Raw genomic sequence first — 23,634 nt, 5'->3', positions numbered from 1 at the left:
GGCTCGCGCCGCCAAGACCACCAATGGGAAAAGGCCTGAAGCTACCAGAGCGCTAGCCCCGCCCCCTGCCTGAGCCAATCCGAGCCCTGGGCGGGGCGGGGGCGGGGCCACGTGTGCTGGGGCGCTCACCCCGCCGCTCGCAGCTCACAGCCCATCCTGGGGCTGGCGCGCGCCGGGGTCGCCGGCTCCAGCTCAGGCTCCACGGGGTCATGCCAGCCACGTGCTACGCCCCGCAGAGCTCCGCCCGGTCACGCTGACAGTAAACTGAAGCCCACGGGGGTGACCCCTGCCTCAAACACTTTCGTCCTTGGGAAAGCAGCACCTCTGCAGGAAGAGGATTCCAAGCCTCTTTTTCTATCTTGGATTTTTACAGCGGCAGCCTTACGGTCTCCCAGCCTCCAGACTCACCGCTACTGTCCTTGCAGGAGCCACCAGACTGCCCGTCCTAACACACAAGGCTAATCCCCACCAGGTCCCCAAAGAAAACATGCCAGCGGCTCTGCCCTTCCTACCAGGAGGTCCCTAACCCACAGAGCCATTGTTTGCAGCCTTCCCAAGCTCTGTTCCAGTTCCTAGCCCAACGGATTTCAGGCCTGAGCTGGCTGGAAAGCCCTTATACGTCGGGCAAAACCCCACTCCTTGAGGGCTTGGGCTTCCGTTGGGGAGCAGGACAATTTCACCCTTCTGCAAAGAGTCCTGGAAGGTGAGATGGCCTTCACCTCTAGGTCCCTCCCCAGCCGCACATGGGTGGCAGAGAATGTTTGCTGACTGAACAGGGGCAGACATCCCAAATTCCCTGTCAGTCCCATCGTCTGTGCCATCTCCTGACTTGTGCTGCGGGTGCTTCCAGGGCTTGGAAGCACATTCCGAAGAAAATCCCCCTAAGACCTGAGGAATTTCTAGAAGCATGGGTGTGGGAGATAGGAGGGGTGGAAATCTCTTCTTGGGGAAGCCAGCCAGGAGGAAACGAGTGGGGGAGAAGGAAAGGAACTCTGAAGAAGCCATCAGACTGGCTGGGGAGTTCCAGGACCAGGGATGAGGCAACGGTGTGCCCCGTGCCAGAAACCTGTCAGAACTGTGGAGACTGACACCTGGGCTAAGGCTGGGCCTGGCATCTCTGGAGCTGGGGGGCGGGGGTGGATCTCTGCCCATAGGTGGGCACTGTGACACCCCTGTGGACCAACGTAAGGCAGTTCCCCTGGAACTCCTCCCAGATAGCCTCCAAAGGGTCCAAGTCACCAGGGCGTGTGGGATAGCTGTTCAGACAGCCAAATGCTTTTCCAGAGGCAGCCTCAGGAGTGCAGGAAGGGTGTCCAGGATGACCCAGGGATGGGGGATTCCTGCTGAGTCTTGCCTGCTCTGTGGCATGAACGAGGAGCCGGAGAAGAACCACTACAGGAGGCTGCTACATGACTTCAGGCAGCAAAGGCCTTCTCTTTCCACACCAACCTGGTTACACAGCCTGGCCCAGTACCCACAAGAAGCCCCCAAGCAAGGTTCTTCGGGACCCATAGCTGGGCCACAGAGGAGATCAGTAGAGTGGATCCAAGATGTCTGTGACACGGTCTCCGAGGACGACCTTCTCCCACTCTGACAGCTGAGCCACCAAGCCCCGGTTTGGACGCATGTTGGTTTTACACTTCTTGACGTAGGCCCAGGACTTCTGTCAATGCAAGGAGAGAAAGCAGACCTCAGGGACTGGACCTGAGCCCTTCCACCTCTATCACAGCCAGCTCAGGAGGGACAGGAGGCACCTGCCCGTGGGCCAGCAACACGGCTTAATGGCTGGACACAGAAGCAGCAGCAGCCTGGAGTTAATACATCAGGGCAAGGAGTCATAGGAGCTGGCTCTGCTTTGAGCAGGCACCTCTGCGCATCTGCTGCTGGATATGGAGGCAGAGATCATTCTTAGTTCAGACGGCTCCTGTGAAGGCTGAGACAACATGGGTGAAAGCTTCTGTGGGCAGGAGAGTACCATGCCCACGCCCGGCACACAGTGCAGCCCCAACAAAGGTTGGCATTGTGAACGGCTAAATGAATGGAAAGGGGAAGGGAACTGTGGGGAAATTCTCTGAAGAAGGGAACTTGCAACTGCTTTCCTTCAGGTGTCCACCTTAAAATGAAGGAAGGGTCATTCCCCGAAGGAAGAGGAAAACTGGTCTCTATCTGGGTTGAGGACAGAGGAAAAAGGAAAAATGGGCCTCAGCAAACTAGGAACCGAAAAAACATACCTCAACATAATAAAGGCCATATAGGACAAGCCCACGGGTAATACCATACTCAACGGTGAAAGACTGAAAGCTTTTCCTCTAAGATCAGGAACAAGACAAGGATGCCAGCTTGCACCACCTCTATTCCACATTGTACTAGAGGTCCTAACCAGAGAGAGGAAGGGAGGGAGGGAGGAAAGAAGGAAGGAAGGGACACCCAAATTGGAAAGGAAGAAGTAAAATTACCTCTGTTTGCAGGTGACATGATTTGATGTGTAGAAAACCTTAAAGATTACACCAAAAAATCTGTTAGAATAAATGAATTTAGCAAAGTTGCAAAATTACAAAACCAACACTCAAAATTAGTTGTGTATCTATGCACTAACAACAAATGATCTCAAAAGTAAACTAAAAACAAAATTCCATTTACAGTGGCATCAAAAGGAATAAATACTTAGGAATAAACTTAACCAAGGGGGCGAAAGACCTGTAACCTAAAAATAATAAAACATGCCGTAAGGTATTTTAAAAGACACAGATAGGGGTACCTGGGTGGCTTAGCTGGTTAGGCGTCAGACTTTGGTTCAGGTCATGATCTCGCAGTTTGTGGGTTCAAGCCCTGCATCGGGCTCTGTGCTGACAGCTCAGAGCCTGGAGCCTGCTTCCGATTCTGTCTCCTCTCTCTTTGCCCCTCCCCCGCTCATGCTCGGGGTGTGTGTGTGTGTGTGTGTGTCTCTCTCTCTCTCTCTCTCTCTCTCTCTCTCTCTCAAAAATAAATAAACATTAAAAAAAATGAAAAGACACAAATAAATGGAAAGACAGCCCGTTCACATGGACAGGAAGCCTTGATACTGTTAAGATGTCAGTACTACCCAAAGTGATGTATAGATTTAATACAATCTCTACCAAATCCCAACAGCATTTCGTGCAGAAATTGAAAAGCCCATCCTGTAATTCTTATAGAATCTCAAGGGACCCCCACATAGCCAAAACAGTCTTGAAAGAAAGAGAACAGCACCGGAATTCTCATATTCCCTGATTTCAAATCTCTGAAGCTATTACAAAACTATAGTAATCAAAAACAGCGTAGTAGTGGGATAAAGATAGGCATTTAAGCCAAAGGAATAGGATAGACAGCCCAGAAATAAGCCCTTGTATATGTGGCCAAATGGTTTCAAGGAGGGTGCCAAAACCATTCAATGGAGAAAGCGCAAGGGGTGCTGGGAAAACTGGATACCCACATGCAAAAGAGTCAAGTTGAACACTTAACCTTACATCATATACAAAAATTAACTCAAAAACGATTGAAGACCTAAGTGTGAGAGCTTACACTACAAAAATCTTAGAAGAAAACATAGGAGAAAAACTTTATTAACACTGGATTTGGCAATGATTTCTTGGATAGGATACCAAAAGTACAGGGGATTAAAAATGGACAAATTGGACAAATCAAAAACAAACAAACAAACAGACAAAACAAAACTTCCGTGCATCAAAAGACACAATGAGCAGAGTGAAAAGGCAAGCCACAGTTTGGGAGGGAACATTTTCAAGTGATATATCTGATTGATATCCAGGTGCTAATATGAAGAATATAGAAAGAACTCCTAAAACTCAACAAAAAAACAAACAGCCCAATTGAAACGTAAGCAAAAAACTTGAATAGACATTTTCCAAAGAAGATACGTGAATGGTCAATAAGCACATGAAAATACTTGCTCGACATCACCAATCATTAGGGAAATGCAAATCAAAACTATAGTAAGATAATGCCTCACTCCTATTAAGATGGTTATAATATTAAAAGAAAAACAACAAAAAACAACAACAAGCATTGGTGAGGATGTGGAGAAAAGGGAATCCTCGTGTACTGTTGGTGGGAATGTAAAATGGTACAGCCATGGTGGAAAAACAGTATGGGGATTCCTCAAAAAACTAAAAACAGAGATACCATATGATCCAGCTATACACCCCAAAGAATTGAAAACAGGGTCTTGAAAGAGATATTTGTACACCCATATTCGTAGCATCATTATTCACAATACCTCAAACACGGAGGCAACCCAAGTGTCCATCAACGGATGAATGGAAAAACAAAATGTGGCATATATACACAATGAAATGTTATTCTATCTTTAAAAAGAAGGAAATTCTTGGGGCACCTCGGTGGCTCAGTCGGTTGGGCGTCCGACTTCGGCTCAGGTCATGATCTCGCAGTTTGTGGGTTTGAGCCCTGCATCGGGCTCTGTGCTGACAGCTCAGAGCCTGGAGCCTGCTTTGGATTCTGTGTCTGTGTCTCCCCTTCTCTCTCTGTCCCTTCCCTGCTCATTCTCTGCCTCTCTCTCTCAAAAACAAATAAACATTTAAAAAAAAATGTTTTTAAAGAAGGAAATCCTGACACGCTACAACATGGATGAACCTTGAGGACATCGTGAGAAGTAAAATAAGCCAGTCAACAAAAGAAAAAATACTGTGTGATCTACTGATATGAGGTAACTAGCAGAGTTAAAGTCATAGAGACAAGAAATAGAATGATGGTTGCCGGGCTTGGGGGGAGGGGAGAATGGGGAATTACTGTCTAATAGAGCTTAAAAGAGTTTCAGCTTTACAAGATAAAAACAGTTATGGGGATGGATGATGGTAATGGCTGTACAACACTAGAAAGTATTTAAAGATTTAAAAATTTTTTATTTTAGAGAGAGAGAGAGAGCGAGCCCAGGTGGGGAAGAGAGGCAGAGGGAGAGAGAATCGTAAGCAGTCTCCACCCTTAGCACAGAGCCCAACACAGGGCTCAATCCCATGACCTTGGGATCATGACCTGAGCCAAAATCAAGAGTTGGACACTCAACTGACAAAGCCACCCAGATGCCCCTAGAAAGTATTTAATACCACTGGACTGTACACTTTTTCAAAATGGTTAAGATGCACATAAGTAAATAAATGGTTAAGATGATAAGTGTTACATTATGTGTATTTTAACACAATAAAAAGAAAAAAACTGCAACGAGATATCACCTTACACCCATTAGGATGGCTACTATTTAAACAACAACAACAACAACAGAAAATAAGAAGTGTTAGTGAGGATGTGGAGAATCCGGAAACCTGGCACACCATTGGTGGGAATGTAAAATGGTGCAGCCGCTGTGGAAAACAGTACAGTGATTACTCAAAAAAGTAAAAATAGAATTACCATACGATCCAGCCATTCCACTCTGGGTGTACACCCAAAATAACCAAAAGCAGGTGGCCAGTGGGGCTTGTGTTTATGGGTTCAACAGGACAGTAGCAAACAAAGAAATAGCTCTTACCTGGCTATCATCCCAGTGGCTCAGCATAAAAGGAGCAGACAGAAATGCCTATGTTCCCATCTTCCCCTGAAACGGGTATATTTGCATACTGTTTAAGCTGCTGCCTGAAGGTCAGGCTTCCAATCAGCCCGAATCTAGATGCAGACTAAGATCCTCCCCGGGACCCCTGACAGGTCTTGGCACACCCTCAACTATGGGGAGCCACTAAGAACAAAGCAAGCTGCTTTGACAACCAAAAAGGTGTGAGAGACAACCAAGAAATAGGGAAGGGTTGAACAATAAGGTTCCTTTCCTACACCAGGCCATTCCTTCAAGACTGGGAGAGGTGGCTGTTTTCCCCACTGCATAGAAACCAACAGAGTCAAGGAAAATGAAAAAAACAAACAGAGGAATACATTCCAAATGATTGATATCCAGGTGCTAATATGAAGAATATAGAAAGAGCTCCTAAAACTCAACAAAAAAAAAAAAACAAACACCCCAATTGAAACATAAGCAAAGGGGCGCCTGGGTGGCACAGTCGGTTAAGCGTCCGACTTCAGCCAGGTCACGATCTCGCGGTCCGTGAGTTCGAGCCCCGCGTCGGGCTCTGGGCTGATGGCTCAGAGCCTGGAGCCTGTTTCCGACTCTGTGTCTCCCTCTCTCTCTGCCCCTCCCCCGTTCATGCTCTGTCTCTCTCTGTCCCAAAAATAAATAAACGTTGAAAAAAAAAAAAAAAAAGAAACATAAGCAAAAAACTTGAATACACATTTTCCCAAAGAAGATACATGAATTGTCAATAAGCACATGAAAATATTTGCTCACAAGATAAATCTCACAAAACAAGATAAAACCTCACAAAAACATCCTCATGAAATGGGGATAAGTGATTTACCTGATAAAGAGTTGATGTCATAAAGATGTTCACCGAGGTTCTCCTGAAACCCCTTGGTGGGAATTCCAGCTAAGAGAGACAGAAAACATAAGAAAGTACCAAACCGAAATCACAGAGCTGCGGGATACAATAACTAAACTGAAAAAGTACAACTAAAGGATTCAACTGCAGACTACATGAAGTGGAAGAAAGGATCTGTGGACTCAAAGACAGTGCAGTGCATCCAATCAAAGCAGCAACAGAAGAAGAAGAAGAAGAAGAAGAAGAAGAAGAAGAAGAAGAAGAAGAAGAAGAAAAAGAAGGAGGAGGAGGAAGAGGAGAAAGAGAAGGGGGAGGAAGAAGAGGAGAAGGAGGAAGAGGAGGGGAAGGAGAAGGAGAAGAAGGAGGAGGAGGAGGAGGAGGAGGAGGGGAAGGAAGAGGAGGAGAAAGAGGAAGAGGAGAAGGAAGGGGAGGAGGAGAAGAAAAGAAAAACAAGAATACCTTAAGGGACTTATGGGCAATATCAAGAAGATCAATGTTCGCAGTACAGGGGTCCCAGAAGGAGAAGAAAGAGAAAGGGACAGAAAACTTATTTGAGGAAATAACACCGAAAACTTCTCTAACCTGGAAAAGGAAACAGATACCCAGAGCCCAGAGAATTCTAAAAAAGAGGAACCCAAAGATCCACACCAAGACATATCACAACTAATTAATCAAAAGTTAAAGACAACAAGGGAATCTTAAAAGCAGCAAAGGAAAAACAACTTGGTACACACAAGGAAGCCCCATTAGACTCTCAGCAGTTTTCCAGCAGAAACGTTGCAAGCCAGAAAGAAGTGACATGATATATTCAAAGCTGAAAGAAAAAACTGCCAACCAAGACTACTCTACACAGCATAGCTGTTCTTTAGAATTGAAGGAGAAATAAAGAGTTTTCCAGGCAATCAAGAGTTGAAGGAGTTCATCACCTCCAGACCAGTTTTACAAGAAGTGTTACAGGGACTTAAAGCTGAAATGAAATGGCACTAATTAGTAATAGGAAAAAAGGCAAGTGTAAGAATCACTGGTAGAGTAAAATTCAAAATAATCTAATGTAAAGGTGATAGGTTCACTTATAAATCTAGTGTGAAGGTTAAAAGACAAAAATACTATAAATAACTAAGACAAAAATATGTAAATTAGGATATCAAAAACATAAAACATTGGGAGGGGTAGTAAAAATGTAGAGTTTTAGACTGTGTTCAAACTTAAGTTGTTATCAACTGAAAACGGGCTGTTATAAGTTGTTTTATGTAAGTCTGATGGTAACCACAAAGCAAAAATCTGTAATAGATACACAAAAGAGAAAGAGAAAGGAATAAGCAAACCACTACAGAAAATCATAAATCACAAAGGAAGAGAGCAAGAAAAGGAAAAAAGGAATTATAAAACAGCCCCCCCCAAAAAACAGTTAAAATGGCAGTAATCCCAAACCTATCAATAATTACCTTAAATGTAAACAGGCTAACTTCTCCCATCGAAAGACACAGAGTGGCAAAATGGATTAAAAAAAAAGAGAAGACTCATCTATATGCTGCCTAAGACACTCACTTCAGATGTTAAGGAGACACACACACACACACACACACGCACGCGCGCGCGCGCGCGCACAAAGTGAAGGGAGGCAAGAGATACTCCAGGCAAATGGAAACCAGAAGAAAGCTGAAGCTGCTATATCAGACAAAACAGACCTTAAGACAAAGACTATGATAAGAAACAAAGGTCACTATATAATGATAAAAGGCTCAATCCAACAAGAGGATGTAAAATTTGTACATATTTATGCACCCAACATAGAAGAACCTAAATATATAAAGCAAATATTAACAGACCTAAAGAGAGATATAGACAGCAATATAACAATAGTAGGGGACTTTAATACCCCCACTTGCATTAACAGGTCATCCAGACATAAAATCAATAATAAAACATTGGACTTGAAGTACACATTAAGCCAGATAGACCTAACAGACATTTACAGAACATTCCTTCTCAAAGTGAAATACACATTCTTCTCAAGTGCACATGAAACATCCTCCAGGACAGATCATATGTTATGCCACAAAACAAATAATAAATTTAAGAAGACTGAGATATTATCAAGCATCTTTTATGACCACAATGGTATGAAACGAGAAATCAATTACAAGAAAACTGGAAAGTACACATATACATGGAGATTAAGCAACATGTTACTAAACAAACAATGGATCAATGAAGAAATCAAAAGAAATACCAAAAATATATTGAGGGCACCTGGCTGGCTCAGTCAGTGGAGCATGTGACAATCTCAGGGTTGTGGGTTCAAGCCCCACGTTGGGTGTAGAGACTGCTTAAAAATAAAATCTTTAAAAAATGTCTTGAGGGGCGCCTGGGTGGCGCAGTCGGTTAAGCGTCCGACTTCAGCTCAGGTCAAGATCTCGCAGTCCAGGAGTTCGAGCCCCGCGTCGGGCTCTGGGCTGATGGCTCAGAGCCTGGAGCCTGTTTCCGATTCTGTGTCTCCCTCTCTCTCTGCCCCTCCCCTGTTCATGCTCTGTCTCTCTCTGTCCCAAAAATAAATAAACGTTGAAAAAAAAAATTTAAAAAAAAATGTCTTGAAACAAATGAAAATGAAAATACAACATATCAACATTTATGGGCTGCAGCGAAAGCAGTTCTAAGAAGGACATTCATAGCAATAAATGCCTACATTAAGAAACAAAAACACCTCATGCAACTAGAAGAACAAACTAAGCCCAAAATTACTAGGAAGTGGGAAATAACCAAGATCAAAGTGGAAATAGAGACTAAAAAGACAACAGAAAAGATCAATGAAACTAAGAGATGGGTTTTTTTTAAAGATAAACAGGGGCGCCTGGGTGGCTCAGTCGGTTGAGCGTCCGACTTCGGCTCAGGTCACGATCTTGCAGTCCGTGAGTTCGAGCCCCGCGTGAGGCTCTGGGCTGATGGCCCAGAGCCTGGAGCCTGCTTCTGATTCTGTGTCTCCCTCTCTCTCTGCCCCTCCCCCATTCATGCTCTGTCTCTCTCTGTCTCAAAAATAAATAAATGTTAAAAAAAATTTTTTAAAGATAAACAAAATAGACAAACTTTTAGCTAGACTCATCAAGAAAATAAAGGGCTCAAATAATATCAGAAATGAAAGTGGAAATGTTACAACTGATACCAAAGAAATGCAAAGGATAAGAGATTACTGTAAACAATTATACACCAACATATTGAACAAAATGGAAAAAATGGATAGATTCCTGGAATTTACAACCTACCAAGACTGAATTATGGAGAAATAGAAAATCTGAACAGACCAATTATTAGTAACGAGATTGAATCCATAATCAAAACCCCCCCAAGAAACAAAAGTACAGGATCAGATAACTTCACTGATGAATTGGACCAAACATTATTAAACACTTCCTTATTAAACACTTCCCAAAAACAGAAGAAGAGGAACACTCCCCAATTCATTTTACAAGGCCAGCATTACCCTGATGCCAAACCAGACAAAGACACAACAAGAAAAGAAAATTACAGGCCAATATCCCTGATTAACATAGATGCAAAAATCCTGAACAAGATCTTAGCAAGTCAAATTCAACAATACATTAAAAGAATTATATACCGGGGCGCCTGGGTGGCGCAGTCGGTTAAGCGTCCGACTTCAGCCAGGTCACGATCTCGCGGTCCGGGAGTTCGAGCCCCGCGTCAGGCTCTGGGCTGATGGCTCAGAGCCTGGAGCCTGTTTCCGATTCTGTGTCTCCCTCTCTCTCTGCCCCTCCCCCGTTCATGCTCTGTCTCTCTCTGTCCCAAAAATAAATAAACATTGAAAAAAAAATTTAAAAAAAAAAAGAATTATATACCAGGATCAAGCGGGATTAACTTCACGGATGCAAAGATGGTTTAACCTTTGCAAACCAGTCAATGTAATATACCATCATAACAAAATGAAGGATAAAAATTGTATGATTATCTCAACAGGGGCAGAAAAAGAATTTAACAAAAATCAACATCCAGTTATAAAAATTCTCCAAAACGTGGGTATAGAGGGAATACAATACACTGCAACGTAATGAAAGCAATATATGACAAGCCCATCATCATACTCAATGATGAAAAGCTGAATAGCTTCTCCTTTAAGATCAGGAACAAGAGAAAGATGCCCACTCTTGCCATATTTATTCAACATAGTATTGCAAGCAGGAGCAATTAGGCAAGAAATAAAACGCATCCAAATTGGAAAGGAAGTAAAACTCTTTACAAATGGTATTATATTTGGAAAGCCCTAAAGTATCCATCAAAAAAACATCAGGAATAATAAATTTGGTAAAGTTGCAGGATACAAAATCAATACACAAAAATCATGTGCACTAATAATGAACTATCAGAAAGAGAAATTAAGAGAACAATCCCATTTATAATTACACCAAAAAGAATAAAATCCCTAGGGATAAATTTAACCAAGGAGCGGGGCGCCTGGGTGGCGCAGTCGGTTAAGCGTCCGACTTCAGCCAGGTCACGATCTCGCGGTCCGTGAGTTCGAGCCCCGCGTCAGGCTCTGGGCTGACAGCTCGGAGCCTGGAGCCTGCTTCCGATTCTGTGTCTCCCTCTCTCTGTGCCCTCCCCCGTTCATGCTCTGTCTCTCTCTGTCCCAAAAATAAATAAACGTTGAAAAAAAAATTAAAAAAAAAAAATTTAACCAAGGAGCTAAAAATGTATACACTGAAAACTGTAATACATGAATAAAAGAAACTGAAGAGGATACAAATAAATAGATATTCCAGGCTCATGGATTGGAAGAATTAACATTGTTAAAACATCCCAAGTACCCAAAGCAATCTACAGATTCAATACAATCCCTGACAAAATTCCAATGGAATTTTTCACGGAAATAGAACAACCAATCTTAAAATTTGTATGGAATCATAACAGACCCTCAGATAGCTAAAGCAATCTGAAGAAAGAAGAACAAAGTGGGAGGCATGACATCCTGATTTCAAACTATATTACAAAGCTATCATATTCAAGGCAGTATGGCATGGACATAAAAATACACACATAAGTCAATGGAACAAAATAGTCCAGAAATAAACCAACATGTATAAATCTTCAATTAATTTATGACAAAGGAGACAAGAATATACAATGGGTAAAGGACAATATTCAATAAATGGCATTGGAAAGCTAGACAGCCACATGCAAAATAGTGAAACTGGAACATGTCTTCCTCCATACACAAAAATCAACTCAAAAAAAAAATTAAAGGCTTGAATGTAAGACCCCAAATCATAATGATCCTAGAAGAAAACATATCTGGTAAGCTCCCTGACATCAGTCCTGGTGATGATATTTTGGATTTGATACCAAAAGCAAAGGCAACAAGAACAAAAACAAACAACTACATCAAACTAAAAAGCTTTTGCACAACAAAGGAAACCATCAACCAAATGAAAAGGCAACCTACTGAATGGGAGAAGAGATCTGTAAATCATATATCTAATAAGAAGTTAATATCCAAAATATATAAATAACTCTTGCAATGTAACAGAAAAAAATCTGATTTTAAAAAGAGCAGAAGATCTGGATGTCTTTTCCCCAAGAAGACATACAGATGGCCAATGGGTACAGGAGAAGATGCTCAACATCACTAATCATCAGGGAAGTGCAAATCAAAATCACAATGAGGTAACAAATCACAGAATGGCTATTACCAAAAAAAAAAAAATGTAAGAAATAACAAGTGCAAACAAGGATGTGGAGAAAAGGGAACCTCGATGCACTAATAGAACTGTAAATTGGTACAGTCACTATGGAAATAATATGGAGATTCATAAAAATTAGGAATATGGGGCACCTGGGTGGTTCAGTCTATTGAGCATCCAACTCTTGATTTCAGCTCTGGTCACAATCCTAGGCTCCACACTGAGCATGGAATGGAGCCTGCTTGAGATTCTCTCTCTCCCTCTGCCTGTCTCCCCTACTCACATGCACTCTCTCTCTCTAAAATAAAAAAAAAAAAAACACAATAAAATAAAAAGAAAAGAATTACCATATGATCCAGAAATTCCATTTCTGGGTATTTATAGAAAGGAAACAAAAACACAGGGTGCCTAGGTGGCTCAGTCAGTTAAGCATCTGACTTCAGCTCAGGTCATGATCTCACAGTTTGTGAGTTTGAGCCCCACATAGGGCTCTCTGCTGTCAGCACGAAGCCCGCTTTGGATCCTCTGTCCCCCTCTCTCTCTGCCTCTCCCCTGCTTGCACATGTGCACTCTCTCAAGATTAAAAATAAACATTAAAAAAAAGGAAATACAAACACTAGCCCAAAAAGGTATCTGTACCTCATCTTCACTGCAGCTTTTATTTACAATAGCCAAGACATGAAACAATCATAGTGGCCACTGATGGCTGAATGGATAAAGACAACATGGAACAGAATGGAACACACAATGGAATATTATTCAACCATTAAAAAGGAAGGAATCCAGCTATCTGCAACAACATGGATGGACCTTGAAGGCATTATGCTAAGTGAAGTCAGACAAAGAAAGACAAATGCCATATGATCTCACTTATATGGAACCTAAAAAACAAAACAAAAACACACAAAAGCTGAACTCAGACACAGGGAATAGACTGAGGGTTGCCAGAGGTGGGGGCCAGAGGTGAGCAAAATGGGGAAAGTGGTCAAAAGGTACAAACTTCCAGTTACAAAATAAGTCATAGGGATATACACAGTATGGTAACTATAGTTAATGCTGTACTGTATAATTTACAGTTACTAAGAGAGTAGATCTTAAAAGTTCTCCTTACAAGAAAAAAATTTGTACCTATATGTGGTGATGGATGTTAACAAGACTTATTGTGATCATTTTGTAGCATGTACATAACACTGAACAATTGTTATATACCTGAAACTGATGTTATATATTAATTATATCTTAACAAAGAATAAAACAGGAAAAAAAAGAAGAACTGAAAGCAGGATCTCAAAGATATTCACACACCCACAGTCACAGCAGCATTATTCAAAAAATAAACAAAAGGTAGAAGTAACCCAAAGGTCCATCAACAGATGAAGGGATAAACAAAATACGTATATACATACATACAATGGCATGTACCTAACAACATCAATATATGTGAGGCAAGGAGAAATAGATGAATCCACTGTTCTGAGACTTCATCACTTTTCTATCAGTAATGGACAGATATGGCAGGCAGAAAATCAGTAAGGTCATAGTTGAACTCAACAGCACCATTAATTAACTAGATATAACTGACACCTATAGAATATTCCATCCAACAACAGCATATACATTCTTCTCAAGATCAAATGGAACATTCACAAGATGAATGTTCATCTAAATCAATCCTCTAAGTTTTCCTTCTTAGGAAACTAAGAAGAGTAAATTAAACCCAAAGTAAGTAGAAAAAAATAAAAATGAAAGCCAAAATCAATGAAATTGAAAACAGAAAATCAACAGAAAAAAAAAATCAATGAAATCAAAAGCTGGTTCTTTGGGGGAAAAAATCTGCAAAATTGATCAGCTTCTAGAAAGACTAAGAAAAGGAGGGAAGATACAATTCATTAATATCAGAAATGAAAAAGGGACATCACTACAGAGCCCATGGACATTAAAAGGAGACTAAAGGAATACTATGAACAACATCATGTCCACATAGCATCTAGATAAAACAGACCAATTCCTTGAAAGACACAATCTGCCAAGACTCACACAAAATCACACAATCTGAATAGGCCTTTATCTATTAAAGAAATTGGGTTAAAAACTTATCTTCCAAAACAGAAAGCACCAGGCCCTGATGGGCTCACTGGTGAATACTACATACAACAGAATATCATTCAGCCTTAAAAAGCAAGGAAATTCTGGCACATGCTACAACATAGATGAACCTTAAGGATATTATGTGAAGTGAAATAAGCCACTCACAAAAGGACAAATACTGTATGATTCCACTTATATGAGGTACCTGAAGGAGTCAAATTCATAGACACAGAAAGGAGAATGGTGGTTGCCAGAGGCTGGGCGGAGAGGAGAATGTGGAATTGCTACTTAACGGGTATAGAGCTTTAGTTTTGCAAGATGAAAAGAGTTCTGGAGATCGGCTGCACAATAATGTGAATGTACTTAACGCTGCTGAACTGCATGCTTACAAATGACAGAATGGCAAATTTCATGTTATCTGTACTTTGCCATTTAAAACAACAATAACAACAACAGTGGTACCTGGGGCAGAGCTATGCAGTTGTAAGGTTTACTAAGTCCTGATCAGGTCAGATGGGGCCCCTGAGGACAAACTATAATCACAGTCCCCCACACTCACTGCTCACAACCCCTTTCAGCCCACAAAGCATCTGCTTGGACTCACAGACAACACGAGTGAGATTGAAGGATGAAGGTATGTGGCCAGGTCACTCTTGGTAAGAGGCAGCAGCCAGCCCACAGCCCCATTCTTCAGGGTGCAAGGCCAATGCTCTTCCCACCACCTTGCGCTCTGTGTAAAGCCCAGATTCTCAAACTGTGCCGTGTGGTGGTTTTGGATTCCAGCTTTGCCACTTACAGCTATGGAGCCTTGGGCAAATTACTCAGCCTCTAGAAGCCTCCTGCAAAACAGGGATAATAACAATCTGCGGGGTCCTTGTGGTTTCATTATGCAAGAAGTATTCACAACGACCTGGCACTCTGCCAATAGTAGCCATTATGGTGCCTCAGGAGTTGGGTTTTGTTTTATTTTGTTTTGTTTTTCTCTGAAGATCTTTTAAGGGACAAAGTTACTGTCAGCAGTTTAAAGGAACTGAAATAGATTTCTTAAGGACTTGCTGGCTCTGGGATCCCACACAACCTTGTGCCAAAGCTTTGAAAGCCCAGGACAAGCAGGGTGGCTCAGGGTTCACCCCTTAACTTCCCACTTCTGGTCTTGGTGCCCCAGTGAGCTCAGCTGGGACCATAAGCTCCAGGAAGCAGTATATTGCCCCAGTGTGGCCCACACTTTTTTTTTTTTTTTTTGCCAAGCCCATGGGCTCTGACCATCTCAACTGAGCTGACAACAGCCAGGGACATGGCTTCCCCAGTGCACGGAGGAGGACCCCAGGACCACACAGACAACAGGAGGAGGGAATGTCTTTCTGGACCCCAGGCAGCAGCAGAGCTGAGCCCAGGTCAACCTCTGTCAGTAATGCAGGGCACTGCTTGGTAATGGTTAGGAAAACTTAACCACCACACACGACTAACTCAGTCTGGAAAAGACCCAGCAAAGTCACAGTGGCAGTCCTTGCTGTCCACAGCTCTGGTTGCATAGCATTTTTTGTCAAGAGTTATCTAGATGGCATCTCAGGGCAGAGCCCCCAGCAACAGGACATCCCTGCACACAACACAGATTACTAATCCCAGGTTCCTCCTGAGAGGAGGACTTGGGTCCTTCAGGGACCCAAGCACCTGTCCTCCCACTGAGCAGGACAGCCACACCCAGATGGCCCTCGAATTCACTGCTGGAGTTATGTGGGGACCCGTGGGTGGGCCCATGGGTGCCACCACATCGCCGAGGGGACCTGGCCTTCGCTGCTAGAGAACTCAGAGGAGCCAGGTGGGTGAACCCTCCCTCTTGCACTCACCCCAGCCAGCTCTGGAAGCCCGGGAGCAGAGAGAAGACTGTGATGTGCTTGTCAGGGCTGGGAAACATCACTAAATATCAGAACTGCAAGATTCTCGCTCAACCTTTTTGTACCCAAACCTCACCGTGAGCCGTAAGGAAATCAGGGACCCCAGCAGGCCAGGGCTCCCATTGGCCCCATTCGAACTCCTGGGGAGCTCCCATCCTGGAACACCTCCTGCAAGCAGTGAGCTCTCCACACCTTCTGCCAGCTCCAGTCTTCTCCACATTCCAGCTCAACAAGGCAGTGGAGAAGGGGCCCCTTGCAGGCCAGTGCCCATTCCTGGGGAGGTGGCTGGAGAGGCATCTCTACAGGAGCAATGGCACAGGCCTCCCTCCCCAGATTTATCAGCAACATCACGCCCTTCCTTGCAGCACACACCAAAACACTCAAGCAGGCAATGACCTCCGACAATTCACCTTGCACGGGGTGAGAACAGGGGTCTGGTTCTCTCACTCCAGGCCTGCGATTCTGCATCCAGATGCTTTTCTTTTTCAATGGTGTCAATTGTGGTAAAATACACATACAGAAAACTTACCACCGTAACCGGGTTTGGACGTACAGTTCAGTGGCATTAAGTGCATTCCCCGCATCACACAACCAGCACCACCATCCATCTCCAGAACTTTTCCATCTTCCCAAACCAAAGCTTCATGTCCATTAAACAGCTCCCCGTTCCCGCTGCCCTCTGCACCCACCATTCTACCTCCAATGTCTGTGATTTTGACGACTCCGGGTACCTCATATAAGCGGAATCATATGGTATTTGTCCTTTTGTGACTGGCTTATTCCACTCCGCACAATGTCCTCCAGGTTCATCCATGCTGCAGCAGGTGTCAAAATGTCTTCCCTTTTTAAGGCTAATATTCCATTGTTTGGATAGACTACCCACTTATTTTCCCATCTGTCGATGGACACTTGGGTCACGCCCCCTCCCGGCTACTGTCAGTGCTGAACCAAGTGTAGAACCAAGAACATGGTTCTACAAACTTCGGAGTCTTTGCTTTCACTCCTGCCAGGTATGTACCCACAGGTAGAATTCTTGGCCGTCTAAGACTCCTTCTAGCGTGCAATTTCACCCCCACAGAGCATGTGGGGTCAATATCCAAAACCACCAGCAGTAGGCCCTGACCATGGTCATTCTTCGATGCTCCCCTTCCTCCAAGCACAGCCCCGGGCATATATGGGAGCTGTGTGGGTCCTACCCAAGTCCTCGGAAATCACGCACAAGCTGTTCCTCCCCTCAGGGCAGATCTGCCATTTCCCAGCACACTCAGAACGCACTGTCCTTGGCACCAGGAGCCCTGGTTCCACAGGGTTTGTGGAGATAGGTCTCTGCCCCCTTCTCCAATCTGGGTAAAGACTGTCAGAGTAGGTGCCCTTGGAGCCTGGGGGCGCTGCAAGTCTCTGGCTCCCAGCAATAGCGAAAACTTACCTTCCTGGGAGAAGCTTGAACAAATGCCAGTAGTCAGATTGAGGAGGGACATGACGAGGGTGTGGCTGGCCATGGCCTTGCCCAGCCTGAGTCTCTGGGCTTGCCCCACACGCCAAGCCTCAGGTCTCTAATGTCACAGACTCAGCCTCTGGCCCAGACCTCTGGGACCTTGCCCCTGGGTGTGTATGCTGGATAGAGCCCTAGACTTGGAGCTCCCTTCCCTGACCCCTCTCCCTCCCACCCCCCAGTTAGGGCCCCAAGGTAGTGCCTGGGCCCCCTTCCTCCCAGGTCCAGTTCTGACGCTGCCTGCTGGAGGTAGCTGCAGTCTGATCCTCGCCTGGGGAGTGCGTACCTTCAAGGTCTGCTCATTCCAGTGCATGAGGAAGGCCAAGATGGCTGCACAGCTGCGACTGATGCCCAGGGTGGAAAAGACCAGGATGACAGAGCCAAGCTGGAGGTGAAGTTCTGCAAGAGCAAGGAAAGGCGGGGGACCTGCATGGCCTCGTTCCCTGTGGACCTTAGTTGCTGTAAGCTGACTGGCTTCAGGGGCCCATGGTCCAAGAGTGAGTTCAGACCCAGCACACCATGGCATAGGCTAGTCACGCAACATCTCTGGGACACTGTTTCATCACCTGGCACATGGAGGTCCTCAGATCTCACTGGCAGTTCAAGAAAATCACACTGGGTGTTCAGCATTATCATGCAAAGGTCTTTTTTTGGGGGGGGGGGGCTCTCCAGGTTTCTAGCCCAAGAAGCTCAGTTACCAGCTGGCCTCCTGAGTGGGATGAGAAGATGGTCCCCCCAGGACATGGGGGTGCTGACAGAGGCAGTACGGCCTGGGTATGAATCCTGGCTCGGCCACTCACTTGCTGTATGACCCGAGCATGTTACTCTAAGGCACAGTTTTATCCTCCAGAAAATGGGGTTACAGTATACTACCTACCTCAAAAGGGTTTGTCCTGTGCTTAGCCCCATGCCTGACACGGAGAGGTCAGCTATGATCACACTTAATAACGCCCCTGAGGCTGAGGCTCGCCCAGTGAGGGGTGGGGAGGAAATCTAAGCTGGCATCCTGGGCTGATCGGGTAACCTCTGAAAACTGAAGATAAACATACCACATGCGAAATTGCAGACCGTCAGCACTGGAGGAGATGGTTAAGGCCAAGTGCCTCATCATATAGACAAGGAATCAGAGACACAGAGCAGTTAAGGACTGGTCCAGCAAGTCCCACCCAGCAAGGTAGGGCTGGAGAGGGGACCTCTATGGCACAGGACTCTGCCATCCCAAGGTGGGACACAGGGCAAGTCACAGCCTAGATACTGGTCAAGTGAATGTTGCAACCTCCCGGGCAAATAAGGATGTTTGGGCCAAAAAGCCATTCTCTGGCCCCTGGTGTGGCCATGTGGGCTGGGGGCTAAAGTGGTACCCAGCAGGCAGCCCTGGGGTAGGGTCCCTGACTGGACTCAACCTCAATCTCTCCAGCTATCTTGCTCTCCTTGGGCAATCGTGAGCCCTGGGGTGACTGAAAACTGCACCCTCAATGAGGTAAGTGATTGGTGGGCACTGCCATGTGTGATGGGAGAACCAAAGGGACACTGGGCACACACACTGGGGATCCTGGAAGTCAGAGCTGGGAGGGTTCTGGAATTTTCCATCCATTCCACCCATTGACAGGACAGGAGAGCAGGGATGGAGTATGATTCACCTCTGGGTTCCCAGAGCCCAGAGCAGGCTGCTCTGACCATATGCACCCACAGCAGGTGGTGGGGGGAGGGAGGCGGGCAACACTCTCATTTCCCAACAGGTGCAGTGAGGCCAGGACCAAGGCTTAAGTGGACCCAAAAGGGCCTACTGGTCCAGCCAGGGTCAGAATGCAGGGCGCTCAATGTGCAATCCGGTGGTCTTATCTGGCCCCACTACCCCCAAGGTAAACATGTGGCTGCCCTCATTGTCAAGGGCTCCTGAGGGACAGCTTTTCCTGGGGTTTGGCCACACCTAGCTGGGCTTGTGCTGGGCCCCACCCTTTCTTTCCTCAGTGCTGACAGTCACAATCAGAAGCAGAAGCGTGGACAAGGTACCACAGCCCTTCTGGCCCCTGGGCACAGACCAGTGGCTTCCTGGTTGGAGATTGCCCCTTACCGAGAAAGTGACAGAGGTGCCTTAAAAAGGGGGAAAGGTTGGCTTCTGGGGAATCTTCTATCTTGATGTGCAGGAGGCTGTCGGCGTCATCTACAAAACTAAACAGAAGGAAAGCAGGCAATCGGGCAGCCTCACACACAGGCTCGCTGGAGCAGTCCTCATCCACAGCAGCAGGCAAATAACTGGACCTCTCGCAGAAAAAAAAAAAAGCCCCTACCCCATAGGTGTGTCATGTGGGTGAAGTCCGTTCATCTATGTAAAGCATTTGGCAGTCTGTTTGGCACACTTATTGAATAAACGCTCAAGAAACAGGACATCATTATTATTATTAACCAAACGTGGTACTTTCCTAGAATATGGTGCAGAAAGTAAAATGAGGATGGGAAGGAATAGGTAATGATCTGGGAGAATGCACCTGGCATGTTAAACAGAGAAAGCCCCAGATAGGAGATGGAGAGTGGTAGGTGGCCGTTTTAGCGATCAGGGAAAGCTTCACTGAGGAGGTAACATTTGAGCACAGGCTTAAAAGAGGTGATGGAACAAGCCAAGCAGTCATCTGAGGAAAGAGGGCCCTGAGCAGAGGAGAACAGGGCAAAGGTGCAGAGATGGAGTATGTTTGATGGATTTGAGAACCAACAGAGAAATCAGAGTGGCTAGAACTTTATGAACACAGGAGAGAGGAGGAGAGGAGGTGTGTGACACGTTTAACGAGAAGATGCCTGCAGGGAGCTTGCAGAATGTCCAGCATGCCGTAAGTATTTGGTCAATGTTATTTATGAAGACTGCGGTCTACTGGTGACATTCAGCAGTATGCAGACCACTGTGGCACGCAGGAAGTTGCAGCAGATTCAGAAACAAAAATAGCCTGGTTTAGCAAATACAATTCCCATCCATCCGTCCATCCATCCATCCTTTCCTCCTCCATCTATCCCTCCCTCCCCCCTCCCTCCTCCATCTATCCATCCACACCCATCTATTCATTCTTTCCTCAGACGCTCACTCAATGACTATTTATTGTGTGCCAGACCGTGGGCTGGACCCTAGTGGGCACAAGATGAACCAAATAGGAGCTGGCCTCTCCCAACGTCAAGGAGCTCCCGGTCTGATGGGGGAGGCAGACACAGAAACAAATGGTCCCAATCCAACTGGCTAGGTTTGGGGATAAAGACCTGCATGTGATACTGGAGAAGAAGAGCAGAGAGAAGTTGAGGGAGCTGGGGAAAGCTTCACAGTGTAGGAGGCATCTAGATGGAGAAGGTAGAAGGGTACAAGCTTACTATAAAAATCAACTGCATTTCTATATACTAGCAATGAACAATCAGAAATTGACATTTTAAAAATACCATCTATAACACGTCAAAAATATCAAATACTTAGGAGGAAATCTGACACGAAGTGTGTAAAACATGTACACTGGGAAATTATAAAACATTTTTTAGAGAAATGAAAGAGCTAAGTAAATGGAGAGATAGACTATGCTCATGGATCAGGAGACTCAATGTTGGTAAGATTCTCCCCAAACTGACCTATGGATACAATTCAAACCCAATCAAAATTCCAGCAGGCTTTTTGTAGAAACTGGCAAGCTGCTTCTAAAATATATACAGAGGAGCACCTGGGTGGCTCAGTTGGTTGGGCGTCCAACTTGGACTCAGGTCATGATCTTGCAGTTCGTGAGTTCAAGCCCTGCGTCAGGCTCTGTGCTGACAGCTCGGAGCCTGGAGCATGCTTCAGATTCTGTGTATCCCTCTCTCTCTGCCCCTCCCTCGCTCGAGCTCTGTCTCTGTCTGTCTGTCTCTCTCAAAAATGAGTGAACATTAAAAACAAAAATTAAAATGTATGTGGAAATGCAAAGGAGACAACTTTGAAAAAGCTACAATAGTCAAGAGTGCAGAACTGGCATAAAAATACAGGCCAGTGGAAAAGAATAAAGAATCCAGAAAAAAAAAAAAAGAATCCAGATATAATCCCACACACACATGGTCAATGGATTTTCAACAAAGGTATCTAATCAGTCCAACAGGAGAAGGATCATTTTTTTTTCAACAAATAATGGGGGCCCCTGACTGGCTCAGTTGGTAGAACATGTGACTCTTGATCTCGGGGTCATGAGCTCAAGCCCCATATTGGGCACAGACCCTACTGAAAAGCAAAACAAAACAAAACAAAAGAACCAAAAACTATGAACTTAGTTCTACATTTGGCACCATATGCAAGAATTATTTCAAAGTGGATCATGGACTTCTGGGTGGTTCAGTTGGTTGAGCATCTGACTCTTGATTTTGGCTCAGGTCATGATCTCAGGGTCGTAGGATCAAGCCCCACACCCGGAAGAGATAAACCATGAGATCAATGACCTGAGCCGAAATGAAGAATCAGATGCTTAACCAACTGAGCCACCCAGGCACCCAGAGATGATCTATTTGTTATCAGGTGATTAGATAGCTTGAGTCTTTCAAGGAACTGGTTCATTTAATTGAAATTTCAAATGTGCTGGCATAAAATTACTCGTAATATTTCCTAATTATTTTTAAATTTTTAATTAAAACTTTTACTGAGGTCACTCTAGATTCACCCGCAGTTATAAGAAATAACACAGAGAGATTCACTGTATGCTTTGCCTAGTTTCCCCAATGATAACATTTTGCAAAACTGTATTATAATAGCCCAGGATATTGATGCTGATGCAATCTACCAACTGTATTCAGACTTCCCCAGTTTTGCTTGTATTGTGTGTGTGCGCGTGCATGTGCACATGCATGTAATAAGTTCTATACAGATTTATCACCTGTGCGGATTTATGTATCCAGGAGATACTGGCCAAAATACTGAACAGTTCTCGGGCACCTCAGTGGCTCAGTTGGTTAAGCGTCTGACTTGATTTCAGCTCAGGTCATGATCTCACAGGCTTATGGGATTGATCCCTGTGCTATCAGCACGGAGCCTGCTTTGGATTTTCTGTCTCCCTCTCTCTCTGCCCCTCCCCTGCTTGCACATGCACTCTCTCCCTCAAAATAAAGAAACTTAAAAAACAAAAATACTGAACAGCTCTAACACTAAGGATTCCTCACGTGTGCCCTTTTGTAACCATACCTGCCCCACCCCGTGCCCCAAACTCAAACTTCCCTAATTTCTGATAACCACTAATCTGTCCTTTATTTCTAAAATTTTGTGATACCAAAAATGCTATACAAATGGAACAACAGGTAACCTTTTGGGATGGCCTTATTATTATCATTATTATCATCATCATCAGCTTGGTGTTAATTCCCTGGATATTTACCCAAGTTGTTGCACGTATCAGGAGTTCATTCCATTTATTACTGAGTACGATTCCATGGTATATGTACACCACAGTCTGTCCAACCATTCATCCGCTAAATAGCCACTGTGGACATTCACACACAGGTTTGTGTAATAAGTTTTCACCTCTGTGGGATAAATGCCCACAGAATGCTTTTTAACATTTGTAGCATCTAGAATGAAAATTTTCCTTCCTCTGTACCTAAGATTGATGATTTTTGTCTTCTCTCTCTTCTTTTTTGATCAGTGTGGAACGGGTTTGGCGATATTATCGCTCTTTACAGAGAGCCAGCTTTTGGTTTCATTGAGTTTCTGGAATTGTTTTGTTTTCTATTTCACTTATTTCTGTTCTTAATCATTTCCTTCCTCCTGCTTACTTTTTCTAATTTTTTTTTTTAAGTGGAAGTTTAGGTCCTTGATTTGAAACTCTTCAAATATAGGCATTTAGGCTACAAATTTCCCTCTATGCACTGCTGTACCTGCATCCACAAATTTTGACATGTGGTGTTTTTATTTTCATTCCGTTCAAAATACTTTCTAACTTCCCTTTTGGTTTCTTTTTGACCCATAGGCTACTTAGAAGTGTGTAACTTAGTTTCCAAACATTTGGAATTTTTCCGAGATATCTTGTTATTGGTTTCTGACTTAATTCCACTGTAGTCAGAACATAAAAACA

The 23,634-nt window shown here is 44.4% G+C and overlaps 1 protein-coding gene across 2 annotated transcripts in view; it reads right to left on the bottom strand.

The window, feature by feature from the left end:
* Positions 1–112: 112 nt before the first annotated feature.
* STYXL1 (serine/threonine/tyrosine interacting like 1) overlaps positions 113–23,634 on the bottom strand; it is a 73,931-nt gene continuing 50,409 nt past the window's right edge. Inside the window, exons 5-8 of one of the 2 annotated variants that reach the window (XM_047089474.1) lie at positions 19,656–19,753; positions 17,868–17,980; positions 2,457–2,494; positions 113–1,663 (exon numbers count right to left, since the gene is read on the bottom strand). In XM_047089474.1, coding sequence (XP_046945430.1) covers positions 1,393–1,663; positions 2,457–2,494; positions 17,868–17,980; positions 19,656–19,753 — 520 coding nt within the window. In that variant the 3' untranslated portion in view covers positions 113–1,392. The remainder of the gene's footprint in view (positions 1,664–2,456; positions 2,495–17,867; positions 17,981–19,655; positions 19,754–23,634) is intronic. The other variant, XM_047089475.1, reaches the window with a different exon arrangement.

The sequence above is a fragment of the Lynx rufus genome, unplaced genomic scaffold (genome assembly GCF_022079265.1).
Source record: "Lynx rufus isolate CCGP_SWC_20201006 ecotype Redwood Valley unplaced genomic scaffold, mLynRuf1.p SCAF_27, whole genome shotgun sequence".
Lineage (NCBI taxonomy): Eukaryota > Metazoa > Chordata > Mammalia > Carnivora > Felidae > Lynx > Lynx rufus.
The sequence above is the reverse complement of the archived record's forward strand: the minus strand, read 5'-3'. Positions and strand labels throughout refer to the sequence as shown.